General features: G+C 39.7%; 1 protein-coding gene across 1 annotated transcript in view; it reads right to left on the reverse strand.

Moving 5' to 3' along the window:
- The window catches only part of Scin (scinderin), a 78,257-nt gene that overhangs the window by 31,814 nt on the left and 26,210 nt on the right, over positions 1–20,233 (reverse strand). Inside the window, exon 4 of the mRNA XM_021178708.2 lies at positions 17,468–17,617. Coding sequence (XP_021034367.1) covers positions 17,468–17,617 — 150 coding nt within the window. The remainder of the gene's footprint in view (positions 1–17,467; positions 17,618–20,233) is intronic.

The raw sequence follows: 20,233 nt of genomic DNA on the forward strand, positions 1-20,233 counted from the left end.
GGAGTCATGCTCCACCCTTCCCCTGGGCTTTTCTTCTTGCTGGATGTAGCTTCTAGCTGGGGCAATGGTGTGGCACTGAGCAATTACTCCTTACCTGGTTCAGTTAGATATAATTAAGTCCATAATAGTCCCTGTTCGTTGAATGGCTGTGAGTGACATCAGGAACTTTAGTCCTGTCATTTCATCCTTATTAGAGCTCTGTTATCCTAATTCCACAGAAAAGTGCAGACACTCAAAGAACAGTTTCATCAAGTTAACTGATAAGTGTTGAGGCTAAGATTCCCACTCATGCTCTCTTACTGCCTTAGTTAATTTGAAATAATTGTTTACATGTTTCCCCTAAATCAGGGGAAACTTTTCAAGTTTTGAATGAGACACTAAGAATTACTTCACAGATAATGTTCAGGGACATATCGAGCAATCTGATGCTCCAGGTGCCTGCCTCTTTCCTTTGATTTACGATCGAGTGCTGTAGAAAATAGAGGACATCAAGTGATTTTTGTTCACAGAGAAGCACAGAATTTTTGTCTGGTAGAAATAAAGAGCAACTCTACACTGCACAAGAGGCCAGCATTGCACCTATGCAGAAGTTCACTTCCACACACATGCACACGCCTGTCCTTTGAGGGTTTCCTTGTTATAATGTTTTTGCTTCTCTGATTAAGAAATGAGTTAAACACAATCTTTGACCTTAGTCTGTAGTCTTAATGAGAATGGCACATATATTTGAATACTTGATCAACAGTTGATGAAACTGTTTGGGATGGATTTGGAGGTGTGGCTTTGTGGGGAGTGTGGCTTTGTTGGGGGTGTGAGTTTGTTGGGGGAGGTGTGTTATAGCAGGTAGACGGTCAGGTTTCAAAATCCATGCCATTCCAGTTGGCTTTCTCTCTTTCTCATGGATGTTTTCTCAACATTTCAGCTACTGATCCAGCACCATGCCTGCCTGCCTGTTGCTACACTCCTGGTCATAACGGTCTTAGACTCTAAGCTTCAAAAAACAGAGGTTCTCAACCTATAGTTTGGAACCCATATGGGGGCTGCATATCAGATACTTACATTATAATTTATAATAGTAGAAAAATTATAGTTATGAAGTAGCAATAAAATAATTTATGGTTGAGGTCACTACAACATGAAGAACTGTCTTTAAGCATCAGAACACGAGAAAGGTTGGGGACCACTGCTCTACAACCACAGTCCCCCAGCTGAAAGCTATCTTTTATAAGTTGCCTCTATTATGGTCTTTTGTCACTGCCACAGAAAGTAACTCAGTCCTTGAACATTGTTATAAGACTTTATTCATTTGGTCTTACTTCTTTGAAAATTACTCTTAAACATCAGCGCTCAACTTGTCTAAACCACATGTATTAGACAGGGTCTGTGTATGTATTTTTCCCCTTACTAGTCATTATGTGTCTCAGCCAGTGCTTCTGAGTGTCATTGTATGCAATGCCAGATACTTTTAAAGGCTTGTTTAACAGATGCACCAGACACCTCTCTAAGCACTCTAAGTCACTTCATGGCACACCCTAGAAGCTAGCCCCGTTATTTATCCTCTTTTACAAGTGCACATTTATAAAGATGAGCAGAGGAGAGGCTGAGTACCTGGTTCAAGGTTACAGTGCTTTAAACAACAAATCAGTTTGAAATCTGGCTTCAAACTATGTATTCTTAGCTAATATACTACTCTTGCTTTGTGGATTCTTCCAAAGTTTCATCTCTGCACAGACTGCATAGGAAGTACTTTTGGTTCTGCCATTGAGATTAGTCCATGGTGGTGGTGACACTCCAGCATACTCTCTATTCATGGGGGTTAGAGTGTGTAACTCACTACTCTACAGAACTTGTTTCCACCTTTCTCTAATACCCGCCGTCTTTTCTTTCATCTTCTTGGGTCTGCCTATGCCGTGGCCATTAAATTCTGAAACAGAGAAATTCTTTCATCATATCAGAGTGTTGTATGGGTGAAGAGAAGAACTTAAGAGAAGAAGGAGTGGGCAAGAATGGAGCTCAGTTGGTAGAGTGCTCGCCCAGGATGCATGAAACCCCAAGTTGGATCCGACATAAAGCTGGGCATGGTAGCACACACCTCTAATCCCAGAACTCAGGAGGTAGAGACAGGAGGATTATAAATTCAAGGCCATCCTTGAATTTGGGGGCAGTCTGGGACACCAGAGACCATGCCCCAAAATAAAAATAAGTAAAAATACTGCATAGCAAGGATCAACAATCAACAATCTATGATGTGAAGGAAATGTGACCAACAGTCACTGTCTGACATGAAGGAAAATTCTAGAAGTGATCTGTAAGTAACAGAAAACACACCAATTACTTAGCTCAATCGTGTTATTGTGGCAGTTTATGAAAAAGAAAAAAATTAAGCCTGGCTATGCTGGCATTCACCTTAATGCCAGTGCTTGAGGCAGAAGTAGGCAGATCTCTGTGAGTTTGAGGCCAATCTGGTCTACAGAGCAAGTTCTGGGAGAGCCGAGGCTACACAGAGAAATCCTATCTCAGAAGGAGAGAGATAAATAAAATATACATAAAAATAACTTAAATTTTTATTACAATGTTTTATATTAAAAAGAACAAACTATTGAATGCCTAATATGCAAGGGATTGATTACATTAAAATGACTATAGTCAAATGGTGGAAAATTATGCAGACCCTAAAATTTATAGAACTGTTTATGGGAAGGAAAATATTATTAATATTTCAATTAAAATTTTAAGCTATATTTCTTTAACAAATAAGACAGTAAAAAAATTGTACCATACACACACACACAAAATACTTCTTGCTTTGTTTTGTGTTTTTTTCTTCCTTCCAGAACAGAATATTTATGTCCTTACTTTACATAAGTAATTATCATTTCCTGTTTATTGAAGTCTTCTAGATTCATCACAGGCCACTCAAGTCATCAAAGCATAGGAAGTGTTCCCAACTCTCCTAAAGCATTGTATCAAAGACACAATACTCCAAAGATCTAGATGTGACCATGAGGAGTCTCATGTCTTCAGGAAGAGTTAACTAGCACCTAAAAGGAAGGCCTTGAACAGGAAGTGGGTTAGCTTGCATTCTTCTCAGCTGTGTCATTAAACGTGCTGGAAACAATCTACAACCTGAGGTTCCTCTCTGCATTCAAGAAGTTGACAATCTATATAAATCTAGTTGGTTTTGTTGTTGTTGTTGGTTTGGTTTGCTTTGCTTTTGGTTTTGTCCTCTATCAAAATTAACCATTCTTTCTGCTGCTCTTCTATCTTCAGAAAGAACTCAGTTGTAAGTAAGTCAGATTTTGACATTACCTGATGGAGTAAATGAACCATCTCTGCTTCAGATGCAGTCTCCTGCCTCAGACTTTCTGGTTGTCATTGCCAACACCATGACCACCATTGAAGGCCCGTGCATCATAAATGAGGCAACCCACTCAGGTATTTGTCACTTTAATATGCATGGCTATCCTTCTGTTTCAACAATAAGCAGAGAAAGCGCCAAGGTTTCATGGGGGAACATTTTAATCCTCATTTAATTTTGAATCCATGTTCGTTTCCCCAAATGAAAATCAAGCACACAGAGCATAGAAATCCATAATAAAAATGAAAGCAGGTTCTCTACTATATTCACTTGCTGCAGAGCACTTTGTGCCTTAGGTAAAACAAATATTTGATAATAGGGAAGATGCTGATAGAAATAAACACAAGGACTTCTGAGGAAGGGCTGTGACCTCCCATAGCAGCTGCCACTCCCTGGACATGAGAACCCAATACTTGCTCTCTAATACATGCTTTCCAGCTTCTTAAATGCATGTATTGCCCCACTTTCTTATCAGATACAGGGGGATTTGCTGTATTGGGTTGTGAGTAGGGATGTTTCAGAGTGCAGAAAGCATGGGACATGTATTGACAAAAGTCTGGGTCAGTGAGGCACCTGTGAGATGATCTAGCACAGGGCCAGCCACTAGCACTCACCACAGTGATGAAATGCCCCACAGCAGAGTTGCTGAACACAGGGGTCACTAGTCATTTGTCACTACTGATCCCAAGGAGTGTGGTTACTGTAACTAATTGAATAAAATATTATTTCATCTTAATGTATTTGATGTAATTAAAAGTAAATGATGCCATACATCTTGAAAAAAAAACATACAGATATTAAAGCCTAGGTAAATTGTTAAGGCTTAGGTAACTGTTACCTCACCAGCCTACCATTGTATGCTGTTCCTAACGGTATAAGGAAAATTTTTCAAGTGCTATTACTAGGGTACTTTCTCATGCTTTAGTTGGCTGTAGATTCTGTTATGCTCTGTGCTTTGGTGTTCTTGGAAACTGGTTACAACAGAGGTCAGTTACAATTGGTTTGTATAGTTATTCAGAATAAGCTGGGATCTGAACTAATCACCTGTCAACACTTCTGAGCCTATGTATAAGCTTTTATGGTTTCTTATCTTTTCAAGTTGCTCCATGGATGGGCCCCAACATAAGAGAGACAATTGCATCAACATAAGAAGCCATTTGGAATAAGACTTCCATTTTGAGGAGGGATCAAATAAAGTTTAAGTGCCCAAGACCTCCCTGGGAACCTACATCCTGCTTGGCAAAAAGAGACATGTATGTGTGTAACTGACATCTTGGTTAGTGAGTTAAGATATAAATGTTAGACAAGGCAAGACCCTTGCCATACTTGAATACTCCAACCAATGAAGACAAGGAAGGTGTACCACAAAGCTATGTTCCTAAGGAAATCCTCTATCCTTAAATCCTGATTGATGAAATAACTTGACACAGATGTTTGTGGATTTCAAGACTTAAAAGATCTAGAGGATCCTGGCTTGGAGTCACAACCAGCTCCCAAGTTTGATCTGCAGCCATGATCAATCAGTCCTGGGTGAATGTCCAATAAACTATCCGTCTGACCGAGATCAGTCTTTGAAAATAGATTCGGCTACTAAATGTTCACAAAAGTTAATACAGGAGCTACTATAATATAGAAAATACACTCATAGACTGTTATGATGTATAAGACAAAAATTGTACTTGCTGGTTTTATGTCAATTTGACACAACAAGCTGGAGTCATCAGAAAGAAGAAAGCCAACATTATTAGCTTTTGGCTTTCATATGTGTTCCCTTCTTGCCTTTTGAATGATCTTTCATTCATCAGGATCAGGCAGGAAGGAGCTCTTGTAAGTTTCCCTGAACGTGCTTCAAATGGTGCGGTGATGGATGTCACTTAATTAATGTGATTAATCAAAAAGTGTATATGAAGTGATTGCTAATATTACTAGCACATTATGAGAACAGAAAGAAGCTAAGTCCTCCGAATGTGAACTGTTAACCTGGTCAAAGCATTTCTCTTTTAAATGGCCCTGCATAGTCCTACTTGACAGTGTCTTCCTAACATAGGGTCTTCACCATGTGGCACTGAATAACTTGCAGTCATGCGCAGGCCTTAATGTCCCAAGTACTGGTGTCTCGTGTAATCAGTGTCCCAATTGCCACACCCACCTGGAATCCTTTTCATAATGGTTTAATAATGAGCTTATATCTCCTTGTGAACTTATACTTTATTGTTTTTTCATATCTTAGTTTAATGATTTTGCCAAGAAGACTAGGTCAAGACAATATATCTTGTTGATTTATAAATTAATTAAAGACAAGGTCTCTTTCATATATCCCAGGCTGGTCTCAAATTCACTATTTAGCAGAAAATGAGCTTTGAACTTCTGATCCTTTTCCTTCTGCCTTCTAAGAGCTGGAATTACAAGTGTGCACCACTATGTTCAGTTTATATGATGTTGGGGGATCAAACTCAAGGCTTTGAAAACACTAGGAAAGCACTCTGCCAACTTAGCTATATCCTAACACATGCATGTGTGTGTGTGTGTGTGTGTGTGTGTGAGAGAGAGAGAGAGAGAGAGAGAGAGAGAGAGAGAGAGACCTGGTCAAATCTTCTATTTTAGACTTAGACTACAAAGTGAAGATGGACCTGTTTATATCCGTTCTAAGCAAAGCAGAGAACCTGTATGATCATCATGGCAGTGGTTGGCAATGCCCTAAAGAAAGGACAGAACAGTCACTTTTTTTTGTTTGTTTGTTTGCTTTTGTTTTTTTGAGACAGGGTTTCTCTGTGTAGCCCTGGCTATCCTGGAACTCACTCTGTAGACCAGGCTGGCCTCAAACTCAGAAATCCACCTGCCTCTGCTTCCCAAGTGCTGGTATTAAAGACATTAAATCGTATGTCCTCCAATAGTCTTGCACATAGAACTTTATTTTAGTGAAGCAAGAGATATGAGTTAGGCAAGATTTGCTCCAGTAGTGTCTGAGGTGTACCAATACCATGGAAGACAGCAGGGGCTATAACCCTTAACAAGTTAGCTTTTGGCCTATGTTCAGTTAGCTTTCAATCCAGGGATGTATGTGGGCTTCCCTGGTCCTTGACAAGTACCTGTGTGGGCAGGGACCATTAGATGAGTCTGCAGAAGACAATTAACATGGTCAGGCAGTTACTTCACATCCGAGCAAATAGGAGAAAGGAATGAACACACGTCTGCTTATTGTCAGTGTTTTGAGTTACACAGATGAAGGAGAGACACTGCAGGATGTGTTAAGTGGGCAGCAGGGAAGCCCAGTCTCTGATGGACTGAACTCTGGACCACCTTGCAGAAGCACAAAAGGCCTTTCAGCAAGTCAATTACAGTATACCCAAATCTCTCCTGACCTAGGTTCTTAGGGAACCACTACCCAAGCAAACACAGCCATTTTAAGAATTCTAGGTTTGCCAGGAAAGTCTTAATGACTGTGGTCATGCTAAGGTTCTGAAATTCCCAAAGAAAAACAACCTCATACGTTCAGAAAACAATCACAGAATATTTGCAAGAGATTACTTCAGACTGAGTGACCATCCCTCCAGAGTAAATACCAAGTGCAATTGCTCTTCTCAAAATCTGCTACAACTTATTTTTATGTCCAGATATATTTAAAGAGCCTATGAGGGTTCTGAGATTCAGTTTTTGTTGTTCTTGTTGGTGGTGGTGGTGTTTGAGACAGAGTTTCTCTGTGTAGCCCTGGCTATCCTGGAGCTCACTGTAGACCAGGCTAACATGGAACTCACAGAGATCCACTGCCCCGGCTTAAAGGTGTGTGCCACCTCCACCCAGCTACACAAATTCTTTAAAAAAAAAAAAAAAGCATCTGGTCTTCAAAAGACCAATGGCCTATCCATCCCCCAAACTGTTTTTCTCTTTCATAACATCTCTGAGCCTCTTCCCCCAGTAACTAACCTCTTTTTTATTTTCACCACACTTGGAGAAGGTTTCCAGAGGAGAAACATCAAGCTTGATGAGGAGGGGTGCAGAAGAGACCGTCTTTTCCCTCCACTTTCTTTCTATGAGACAGAGAAAATCTACACACGTCTCCCTCAGGAGAATCATCAGTTATGCCTCCATGGCCATTGCTTTATCTCATTTCATGTATGTAAGCAGTTTCATTCTCCACACACCCCCTTCAAAAGAAGGTAAAGAACCCCAGCTTACAAGTCATATTTAGCTACATTGGGCCAGCTTCAGTTTTAATGACAAAACCTTCTTTATTGACATCATCCAGAAAAATTCTAAGCACCAAAATTTAACTTAGCACACTGGACATACCTTCCATATACTTGGATAGGTTGGAAAGTATCTGCATACCTTTTGAATTAGACTAAAAAGAATGTATTTTTTTCCGAAAACAATGCCTTCCGCAGTGATCCTAAATCTAATGCCTCACGGGAAAAGAAACAGCTGGGCACTGATGAAGGATGCACCTGTTCCACCAATTGCAAGCATCCTGCTCGTGAGACTACAAATGATGATAGAGAAGATACAAAACACGGCAAACTTATCCAAGCTGTCTGGCAAAATGCTTCAGGTTATAGGACACCCTAGGTGTTCTGAGGTCCTGGACAGTGAAGAACATAGCCCTAAGCTGGGCATGGGGATCTCAGGTCTCTAGCATTTGAGAGGCTAGGACAAGAGGACTGCTGCCAAGTTTGAGGCCAGTCTGAGTACTGTGTCAGCCTGAAGTCTTACCAGAAACTAATAAGTTAATTAAACAAGGAAGAATGTTTTCTGTGGAAGGATACCCCGGTGCCTTATTCTCATTCTCATACAGGCTAGTCCCAAAGCCCCTTGAGGACTTATTTTTTTCTCATCTAAAAGAGAAGACATGGCAGGAGCACCTGTGACTCTGCCCAGGCCATCCTTGTCCTGCCTCAGGAGAGTGTACCTGAAATGTGAAAGAAAGCCTTCTCTCTTCCAGACAGTATCAGCAGCTACAGAGCTGTACATGTTCACACATAAGCTTGCTGGTGGTTCTCAGCAATGAACCTCCACAGAGTGACCCTGAATTCCTGAGATATAAGCTTGCAGGTTGAACCTTGTAGTCACCTCAGCCTTCCATGGGCCAGCTCCCAAACATGTTCCGCAACACCTCCGGAACTGAGGCCCAGCAACTGCTCCATGAATCACTAACATGTGGCTGTCACATTTGACCCTTACCTGTGTTATCAGGAGCATCTTCCAGATCACAACAGTCCTGTCTCTGAGTCAGGTTTCAGGGGGACACAGTCCAAAGGAGAGAGTAATAAATGTATCCACGTCATAGAAGCAGCTCCTTCTATAAAGCCCATGGAAGGTGCCACTCACAGGGAAAGAGCTACCATGATGGCAGTTATTACTTCTTTCAGAGCAAATAACATAATCTATTTAATTATGTAGTTTCTAAATTAATAAAAATTTATGCTACCAAGATAATTGCATTGAGGATGATTGAGGACTAAGGAGAAAATTCATCCTATGATGAGCAGGCTCTGCCTTATAGACCATTGTCTGCAGAGTTCCAAGGCAGACAGTGAGCATTGCAAGCCAACAGTGCAAGGGCACTGGCTGCCCTCTTCCAGATAGTCCCAAAATATCATATTTGACTCACATGCATGCTACCATTAAAATTTTAATTTTCATTAGTAGTAAACGTTTTAGTTTATTTACGATAACAAACACTAGTATTTAATTTCTAGAGTATCAACAGCCTAGAACTTTTAACAGTGTATATGGACAGAGCTTGTCCTCTACAGATATGAGCACATTTTCATTTTCATTTATGGTAGTATCTTTTTCATGATTAATAGAAAATATGGGCTCTCTAAAGCCTGAGTAATCTTAATTGCACTCCCTCCCTTTATAGATGGCATAATATTCTGTTAACATGAACAGTGATTTCTTTATAAGGTCAATTAAAATTTTACTTTTATAAATATTTATAATTTTTCAAACAATATAACTCTAAATTTGAGGTGCATTAGATACCCATGTGACCATGACTACAATAACACCGAGCTGTACAAATCCTGTTAACATAATCCAGTTATGACTCATTGGGATGGTTAGCTCTGCATGAAGTGTTAACTCCATAGTTCAGACGTCTTCCTCTTCAGAGATATCTTTATGCTACAGAAGCAGATTTCTTCACAGCATTAAACAAATACTACTCATAAAATAAATGCTACAGGGATATGAGTTGATGGATCATGGAACTTTTTTTAATATCCAGGCTCAGGACATTCTTAGCACAAGATATAACAGGAAGCTGACATAAACTTACTGTTACTGTTCATTGTTTTATACTTTGAAATTATGTCATTTATAAAACCAATGCAAAGGAGCATAAACAAATAAATAAGAAATTTGATCATTAATATCTGGGGTTGGTTAATCTTTAGCACAAGAGACTAAAGAGGAATTGGCTTCCTATTAGTTCTTTATTAATATTGATAACATATAATCAGTGTTGCGATAACATAAGGAACACTAAGCTGACAGAGCTAAAGCCCAGCATTCTAGTTCAGTATTTACAGTAGTTTATCTAGTCTAATATTTACAGGAGCTTATTGGCTCAACTGTATCATCTAGAGGTCATGTTTCACCGCTCCCTGAGCTACTCACAGAGTCTACCTGTCTTGGAATTGTATCATCCCATTGGCAAGCTCTACTGTTAGTCTATTACTTCCAGGGCAAAATAAAGAGAAAAGTTTCTCATTCAGAAGTGATTGCCAGGTGCTATCAGGTCACGCTGACCTTATAAAAGTGATATCTTATCAGCAAGGTCACAAGTCTCCATATTGAACTTTGGTGAGACAACAATTATCTATGATATTGTCACTTTATTGCAGCATATGGTTGGCTATGCTATTACCTCTACATCCCTTATCTTGGTTCAGAATATTGAAATTCCTCCCATCAGAAGAATCTGATAAGGAGCAAAATGCATATCTGAGTTAAATAAATAACAAAAATTCAAATAACAGATTCACCGAATTAGCCGACCGAGTCAAGTCTGATGGTGCAGGCCTGAGTCAAGTCTGATGGTGCAGGCCTGTAATCCCAGGTACTCTGAAGACTAAGGCAGGAAGATTGAATGTTGAAAGCTTGACTGAGCTACAGAGTGATGTCAATGTCAGCCTGGGCAACTTCATAAGGCCCAGGGGGAAAAAAAGAGGGAAGGGGTATAATGCAGTGGGAGATCACTGGCCTAATATGGTTAAGGCCCTAGAGTCAATCCTCAATACTGACAAAAATAAAACAGTTAAGTTAATATTGCTTTGTACAGTGCTTGGCCATAAAGTCAATGTAAATAGCTACAACAGCTACTATGTAAAGTTTGCCACTGCACTTTGCTTGGCTATCGATTATTCAGAGTATCATTGCTTTAAGGGAAAATGGAAGAAAATATCTCCTCACAATGGGCCAGTCAGGAGAAAGGGGAAGGCACTTGATTTCTGGTACCTTTCACACTGCATCTATTCTATACAGGTAATGAAACCTCAAAAGCAATCCAGACAGAGTGACAAATATTTGATCCCTTTAACTAAATTATTTTGAACAATAAACTGTAAATGAGAAAGTCCTCTCCCACCCAACTCTCATAATAACATTAGTTCAATCAGATAATAAACTCTGGTGACCATGGACCAGGCCCCATGCTATAGAAATGGAAGATTTCAAAATATTTAATATTCTGTTCAGTTTCTCAAGGACTTACAAAAAAGTCCCAGAGAGCAGAGGAAGAATCAATGCAGAGCACAGCACTACTACAACAGCACACAAAAACCAACATTGCTGTGCCTGTTGTCCACATAAAACTTCTCAGGCAACTCACATTTCTATTCCTACAAAGCACAGTTTTAACTAACAATGAAATAAATGAGATAGCTACAGAAAACAGTTGAAGGAGTGTGGGTTTTTGATTCTTCTCTTACACAATGCATATTTACTGCATTCTCTCCTCCCTCCACTCAACCTTCCCTCCCTCCACTCAGCCTCCTCTCCCTCCTCTTGTGATTTTTCTCACATGTGTCTTATAGACAGGGAACAGTCTTAGGTCTTTCTTATATTCATGAAACTCAAAACGCCCATGTTTGTTCTCTGATGAAAAGAAGCAGGATGGTTTCCCTTCTTATTAGTAGTATTTACCCATGAAGCTTTAGAGAGTTTTTTAAAAACTGTATACATTGTTGCAAAATGATTGCAAAAACTTTCACACCAGCACCCTGGTTTTATTATTACACTTCTTTGGTTGACTTCATTCTGACTCTACAAAGAAAAATGGAGAATGGTTCATCTAATCCAAAGTATTCCCTAGGAAATAATGCCCCATCTATAGAGGACATTTAAGAAACTATCAGTTTGAGTTAAATAAATAGTTGTGTTTTAGTTAAAAGATTAAAACCTAAATCCTGGGGCCAGAAGGATGGGAAGTGGTTAAGAGCCCATACTGCTCTTGCAGAGAACCGAGTTTGGTTCCCAGCACCTATGTCAGGTTTGACCAAATCCTACACCTCCATATTCCCGTCTGATCTTTCCTAGTACCTTATATGCTGAAATGTGCAGTACAGATGGATGATATATACAGCTGTCCCAAAGTTGAAATCATCAAGTTCAAAATCGTCCCAACTTCTATAAACTGAAGCTATGTGAGACCTGCAGAAAGACCGAAAATGTACATAGACCTTTACTGTTTAGTTGAAAGAAGGATAAGACATAAACTAGATGATTGAAAAAAAAACAAACGGAAGCTCTAGAGCTGTGCAGTTCTGTGGGGTTCTAGCACTCTGCTTAAGTCAGAATGGTAGGCAGTGTGCTAACAGATCTTGAAGGAGCAATACTAGAGCAATAGCCAGGCCAAGTGGCCAAGACCAGTGGACAGCAGTGTTGTAGCTTACAGGAAGAGGTAAATCAGACTATTATGGCTGATGAACAATATATAGGAAACTGACCTGACCTAAGAAGGAAATTTCTACAGAAGGGGAACTACGCCTTGTTATCAAAGGAACAGCCAGCTTTAGACAGCAGCTGTATACATTCCAGCACTCAGGACTTCATCTGGGACACATGCTGTTTTCTGGGAGTGTAGCTTGCTCTATCAGTCACTATGATTATCTCAGTTACTTTCTGTAACCATCTACCAAAAAAAAAAAAAAACACTAGCCAACTATGTAAACTGTTCTCATCAAAATGCCAGTTACTCCTATATAAATGTAGTTGAACTTACAATGTATTTCAATCAAGAATATGGCTTTGTTCATATATTTGCCAACACTGTCATCTCAACCTTAGAGAAAGGAAAACTGACTCGGTCTCTGGTATATGCGCTTCGTACTATCACAACACTAATAAGCAATACATTAGAGCTGTGAGAGGTACTCACATATGATAGCAATGCCTGACCTCAAGGAATGCAAAGTGGCATGCGTAAGATACACATTTAATTTGACAGTATACTTTGGGTAAATACCACTAAAATTTTGCTCTTTGCCTAAATAGGAAAGTTGGGAAAATTGACTTTAAAACCATCTAAACTAGTCAACTCCTGTCTTTAGTTACCAGATTCCCAGATCTGTACATATTAAATATCCAATCAGCTTAACAGACATGATACCCTGCCCTGGGAAGTGTGTGATCCTTACACCCATCCTTACCTTTCCCTTTTCTGGTGCTTACCTCCTCTGCTAGACAATAGAATAAGCTTTATTGGGAACAAGCCTTTGGTGGTTTGAATGAGCATGGCCCCCATAAGCTTATATATTTGAAGGTTTAGTTTCCAGCGGGTGAACTGTTTAGGAAAGATTAGGAAGTGTGGCCATGTTGGAGGAGAGGTGTCACTGGGCGTAGGCTTTAAGGTTTCAAAAGCCCAAAACAGGCCCAGTCTCCACCTCTCTCTGCCTCCAACTTGAGGATCAGATGTAATCTCTCAGCTACTTCCCTAGTACCAGGTCTGCCTGTCTGTCTGCCAGCCACCATGTTTCCCACTATGATGATCATGGACTAACCCTCTGAAACTGTAAGCAGGACTCCAATGAAATGCTTTCTTTTGTAAGTTGCCTTGGTCATGGTGTCTTGTCATAGCAATAGAACTGTAACTATGATAAAACCCTAATGCTCAATAAACACCGTGAGACACAATATGGTTTTCCTCCCCAATTTTCTTTCTCTATAGAGAATCCAAAACAATGTTTGAACATATAACTTTGTAAAGAGCCTTCCAATTATTTTTATAAAAACAAGAGAGGAGCCAGCTCAGTCCCTCAGCAGCTACCTGTATCTCCTGTACTGTTTGTTTTTACAGCTAGTATTTGCCATGAGCATTTATAATGATTATATAGTCAAGTTCATTACATTATATTTACATAGAATCTTTCTGAATTAGAAAACAACTTGCCCCACCTTTAGTCTCTCATCCTACCAGATACTGTCTTTAAAAAAAAAAAAAAAAACAAGTACATAATCGGATAGAGAAATTATCTTCCTAATGTTTAAAGAAGAATACAGACAAGGAGTAACTGTTGGGGCCTTAGAGCTAGTGAGATATTTAATTTCCCTTCATGTTCGGTGGTTATTTTAAATATGAAAAGAAGACAGACCAAGAAGAACCTTTACATAATTTATGTGCTGCTTTTTATGATAAATACTGGAAGGTGAGGGGGGAGCACAGAGCAGAATGTGAGTAGCAAGAGTTTCAGTGGCTTCCTCACATAGGATTGCTCTCACCATTAGGCATATGGGATGTTAGACGTGCTAAACACAGCAGAGAATAGAACAACCACACATCCTGCATCCCCAGACAGTTCTGTGACTTTAGCATGTCCTGCCTGCCCTGTAATTTTGTTCTACAAGGTGCTTTGGTCTGAAATAAGGCATATTTAAATTGTGATCAACAGACAAATAACCCAGTGGCTATTGCCATGTTCTGAACATGCCCAAGTCCTGAGTGTTAAGTACATAGTCATGAACACTGGATCATTCAGTGATTGGAAAAGCCTTGATTTTGAGTCATGTAGACATTTAAAGTTTCCAGAGTTAAGTAACTTAAAACACCCTCTGCACACATGAATGAGGGTGAAATGTAAAGGTTATTTTGACAGATGTTTAGATTTTCAGACCCCTTCTAAAAAGATCACTACTGCATTAGAGTCCCAGAAGAAGAAATGACATTTCATTGACTTACTCTAGGAGACTGGGGTACAAACTATGAACCATTTCTGGTTTGTATGTCATAGAGAACTTGGGATTCCTCTAAGAAAATTTATTTTAATGCATAAAATAAGATACAAAAAATTACAGTAAAAACAATTATATTGGAATACAACTATCAATCAATCTATCATCTACCTACTGGTCATGTTGTTTTGTTTTGAGACAGAGTGTCACATGGCCCAGGGTGGACTTGAACTTGACATGTGGCCAAGAACACCCTTGAGTTCTTGATCTCTTCCCTTCATCTCCCAAGAGCAGAGATTCAATTTACTGTGCTATTCCCAGGTCATAAATATATTTTTAAGAAGCCAGTTCATATATGAGCTTCTTCCAAGTGTAATGGAGCACACCCACAATCCTAGCATTTGGGAGGCAGAGGCAGGATGATCTCTGTGAGTTGGAGGCCAACCTGGTCTACATGGTAAAAACCAAGGCTGCCAGGGATAGGTAGAGAGACCCTGTCTCAAAAGAAAAACACAAAACAAAACAACAAAAAAATCCACCATCTTCTCCATTAGCTCATTAAACAACATTACTGAACAACAGATATCAAAAATAACCACCAAATTGTGATGAAGCTAACTGCTATTTTGAGGTTATCCACAATAACTGAATTGTGGTATGAACAGTCACAGGAACAGTCACGCTACTCTTACTTGCCGCATTCACAATTTGAGGAAATGCCACATTCACAAGTGCATGAAAATAAAGTTGTAAGTTTTCCAACCAAGTTGAGGTCTTAGATTCAATTGTCACAATTATCAACTCTAAAAATTCTAGGAGTTAAACTAGTTTCACATAGGTATATAGTCAGTCCATCTAACGAGCCCTACTGTAATCAGGCTGCAAAGCTGCCATGACAGAAAGCCCACTGTCTGCTTCCTTTTACTTAAGGAAGGCCCTCACTGAAGGTTCATTTCCATTCACTGTGCGCTTATGAGTTGTGAGAGAGGATGCAGCACAAACAGTGACCATACCGGGTAGAGACACAATGCACATATTTTTAGGAATTAAAAAAAAAAAAAAAAAAAAAACAAGAAGTCTCTGGAATGCAAACAGCATCTTGAGCGTTGGAACTCTTTTCCTATTCTCTAGGATTTCAAAATTCAATTTGTATTTTTAGGTTTTATTTGCCTTCCATTGGCATTTTCATATTTTAACACTACATGTAATGTATTGAAAGTTCACATTTTCTTCTTCAGTTTTTTGAAAGAAACACCATAAGCAAAGACCCCAAGTGTGAGCATGCCCAGCTGTGCTACTGTGACACAGTAATTGTCAGAGATTACTGTGATAGTAACGGACATTGTCTCAGTTGGGGTTTCTATTGTCTTGATAAAACACCACCGCTAAAAGCAACTTGGGAAGGAAAGGGTTTCTTTCAGCACACATGTTCTAATCCCAATCCATCATGAAAGGGAGTCAGGGCAGAAATGCAAGGCAGAAACCTGAAGCAACAATTGTGGAGAATCATTCCTTGTGAGCTTGCTCCCCATGGCCTGCTTTTTCATATCATCCAGGACCACCTACCCAGGTGTGGTACGTCCCCCTGTGGAATGGGTGTGCCCACATCAACCATCAATTAAGAATATACACATCACAGACTTGCCCATAGGCTGCTACCCTGATAGGACCATTTTCTCAGCTGAGGTTCCTTTTTCTCAAATGATTCTTACTTGTGTTATTTTGACATAAAAACTAACACATAAAGGGTTAGTTCTGTAGAGCTATGGATATTTAACTTCCATATTCACTTAAAAACTACAGTAAAATAAAAAATACTCTATTTACAAGACAAGGTTTTTTAGCTTGGTTAAAATATATAAAAAATTTGAGATATTTAACAGTTTGGCACAAGAGTTTCCATCCTTTTTAAAACTTATTTTTGAGGGTTGAACAGATGGCTCAGTGGTTAAGAGCCCTGATTGTTCTTCCAGAGGTCCTGAGTTTAATTTATAGTAACCACATATGGTGGCTCACAACCATTTGTAATAGGATTCAACTCCCTCTTCCAGTGTGTTTGAAGATAGCTACAGTGTACTCATATACATTAAAAAATAAAGTTGTCCTCCTGTGTCCCCCCACACAAATAATAAATTAAAAAATGTAAACTTATTATTATTTTATTATTTTTGTGTGTGTCCGTGTTATACCTGCCTGTATGTCTGTGTGTCACATGCATGCCTGGCCTGCAGAGGCTACAAGAGCTCATTAGATCCACTGAACTGCCATTCCCAGCCATGTGTGTTAGGAATTGAACCTGGGTCCCCTAGAAGAGCAGCCAATGCTCTTAACTGGGGAGCTATTTGTCCAGACCCAGATTTTTCATTCTTTAATGAAGTAGTTATAACATTTTATATTAAAGAAAATCAGTACAACTAAAAAAGGAATTAAATCTAGATGATTAAACTATTGGAAATGTCAAAATATATAATGACGAGCTGCTCAGTGTCTGACAACTTACTTGCCTGACACACTCAGGGCACCAATATTGATAAAAGGAAAAAGAAAGATACATATGATCAACAGAACCTTGAGAGAAAGGAGGAGAGACTGAATTCCCATGGCACCATGACTTGTATAACATCGGTGCTTTTAAAAAACAAATTATAGCCCAAGCTCATTTGATTATATGTTTGATCCCACCCCCTTCTCCTAGCCCACCCACCCCCTCTCTCTTTCTTTTTCTCTCTCTCTCGCCTGTCTGTCTCTTTCTCTCTAACTTAGTCTCTCTCTGTCTCTCTTCTCAGTCTCTCTGTCTGTCTCTGTCTTTCTCTCTGTGTGTCTCTCTAACTTAGTGTGTGTGTGTGTCTTAGTGCCTCTATCTCTCATACACACATATACACACACACACACACACACTTGTGTATGACTCAGACTTTAACAGACAAATGCCAATACCTTCATGAGCTCTGATGGTTCACTTCCTTCTTCCACCACAATGAGTTGAGATCTTCCCTTCCTCTCATTGTCCCGGATGCCAATGGCCACCTGGCTTGCTTTCAGACGTTCATATTTGTTGCAGGAGGAACCACACCACTGGTAAATTTCCTAAAAGAAAGCAGGCAGATCACTTAACCTGAAATACACTCAGAGGACTTTCAGCCTTAATATGAACCTTCTGGTGATTAATAAACATTGTTTCATAAATATACAGAGGCTTAATAATAATATAAAATATACACTGAAACTTATAGTGGAGAAAAAGCCTCAAAGATATGGGCACAGGGGGAAATTCCTGAATAGAACAGCAATGGCTTGTGTTGTAAGATCGAGAATGGACAAATGGGACCTCATAAAATTGGAAAGTTTCTGTAAGGCATAAGACACTGTCAATAAGACAAAAAGACCACCAACGGACTGGGAAAGGAATTTTACCAATCCTAAATCAGATAGGGAGCTAATATCCAATATATATAAAGAACTGAAGAAGGTGAACTCCAGAAAATTAAATAACCCCATTAAAAATGGGGCACAGAGCTAAACAAAGAATTCTCAACTGAGGAATACTGAATGGCTGAGAAGCACCTGAAAAAATGTTCAACATCCTTAATCATCAGGGAAATGCAAATCAAAACAACCCTGAGATTCCACCTCACACCAGTCAGAATGGCTAAGATAAAAAATTCAGGTGACAGCAGATGCTGGCGAGGATGTGGAGAAAGAGGAACACTCCTCCATTGTTGGTGGAATTGCAGGCTTGTACAACCACTCTGGAAGTCAGTTTGGCGGTTCCTCAGAAAATTGGACATAATACTACCAGAGGATCCAGCAATACCTCTCCTGAGAATATATCCAGAAGATGTTCCAACTGGTAAAAAGGACACATGCTCCACTATGTTCATAGCAGCCTTATTTATAATAGTCAGAAGCTGGAAATAACCCAAATGTCCCTCAACAAAGAATGGATACAGAAAATGTGGCACATTTACACAATGGAGTACTACTCAGCTATTAAAAACGATGAATTTATGAAATTCCTAGGCAAATCGATAGATCTGGAGGGCATCCTGAGTGAGGTAACCCAATCACAAAGGAACTCACACGATATGCACTCACTGATAAGTGGATATTAGCCCAGAAACTTAGATTACCCAAGATACAATTTGCAAAACACATGTAACTCAAGAAGACTGAAGACCAAAGTGTGGACACGTTGCCCCTTCTTAGAATAGGGAACAAAACACCCATGGAAGGAGTAACAGAGACAAAGTTTGGAGCTGAGATGAAAGGATGGACCATCCAGAGATCCATCCCATAATCAGCCACCAAACCCAGACACCATTGCATACACTAGCAAGATTTTGCTGAAAGGACCCTCATATAGCTGTCTCTTGTGAGACTATGCTGGTGCCTGGCAAACACAGAAGTGGATGCTCACAGTCAGCTATTGGATGGAACACAGGGCCCCCAATGGAGGAGCTAGAGAAAGTTCCCAAGGAGCTGAACGGGTCTGCAACCCTATAGGTGGAACAACAATATGAACTACCAGTACCCCAGAGCTCTTGTCTCTAGCTGCATATGTCGCAGAAGATGGTCTAGTCGGCCATCATTGGGAAGAGAGGCCCCTTGGTCTTGAAAACTTTATATGCCCCAGTACAGGGGAACACCAGGGCAAAGAAGTGGGAGTGGGTGGGTGGGAATAGGGGACTTTCGGGATAGCATTTGAAATGTAAATGAAGAAAATATCTAATAAAAAATTGGAAAAGGAAACAAAATAATATAAAATATATATAATAAAAATAAACAGAGGATGATAGTAGAAACTCAGAGTACAAAGTGTCTTCAGAATGCTCAACCATGAATCAAACACCAATATCACACACCCTTTGCCACAGCTCAGAGAACATCAAGGAAGAAGGGGGTGGAAAGAACTTGAGAGCCAGAGGTCAGGGAGAGTTGGGCGTCAGGGAGAGCTGGGGTGAAACTGTCCCCTGGACACGTGGGAAGACTAAACTAATGAACTCACAGCAGCTGTGCTTATTTACACAAGGTCTGCACAAGATAACACAGTCAAAACTCCAGCATGGACTCAGAAGGGCTGCACAGCCCCACACCTCACTAAGGAATCACTGACAGTTGGTAGCTGTGAGCAGAGAAATCAGTTTTCTTTAGGGGTGTGCCCACTGGGTGGCTCCACACCCATGTGTATAAGGGCAGCACTAATTAGATTCAGTGAAGTTGGGAGGGGACCATGGGAGTGGTCCAGGAGCAGTTCGGGGAGGAAAATGAGAATGATCAAAGTGCCTTGGGTTATGTATGGAACTCTCAAAGAATAAACATAAAGATTATATAGTTTAAAAAGAAAATTAAAATCAGATACTATTAAGGTATGTAAATTTTTATATACTTATCTACATCTTACTGACTTGATAGCATTATAAAGAAAGCATTAAAATGAAAATTATATATCATCACTCTTGTGTGTATCTATTAACTATAGTTCTTAAAAGTAAATGTACATAGATTACCTAAATCACAAAGGAACTCACACAATATGTACTCACTGATAAGTGGATATTAGCCCAGAAACGTAGGATACCCAAGATAAAAGATAAAATTTGCTAAACGCATGAAATTCAAGAAGAACGAAGACCAAAGTGTGGACACTTTGCCCCTTCTTAGAAATGGGAACAAAACACCCATGGAAGGAGTTACAGAGACAAA

Source organism: Mus caroli, chromosome 12 (genome assembly GCF_900094665.2).
Source record: "Mus caroli chromosome 12, CAROLI_EIJ_v1.1, whole genome shotgun sequence".
In the NCBI taxonomy this organism is placed as follows: domain Eukaryota; kingdom Metazoa; phylum Chordata; class Mammalia; order Rodentia; family Muridae; genus Mus; species Mus caroli.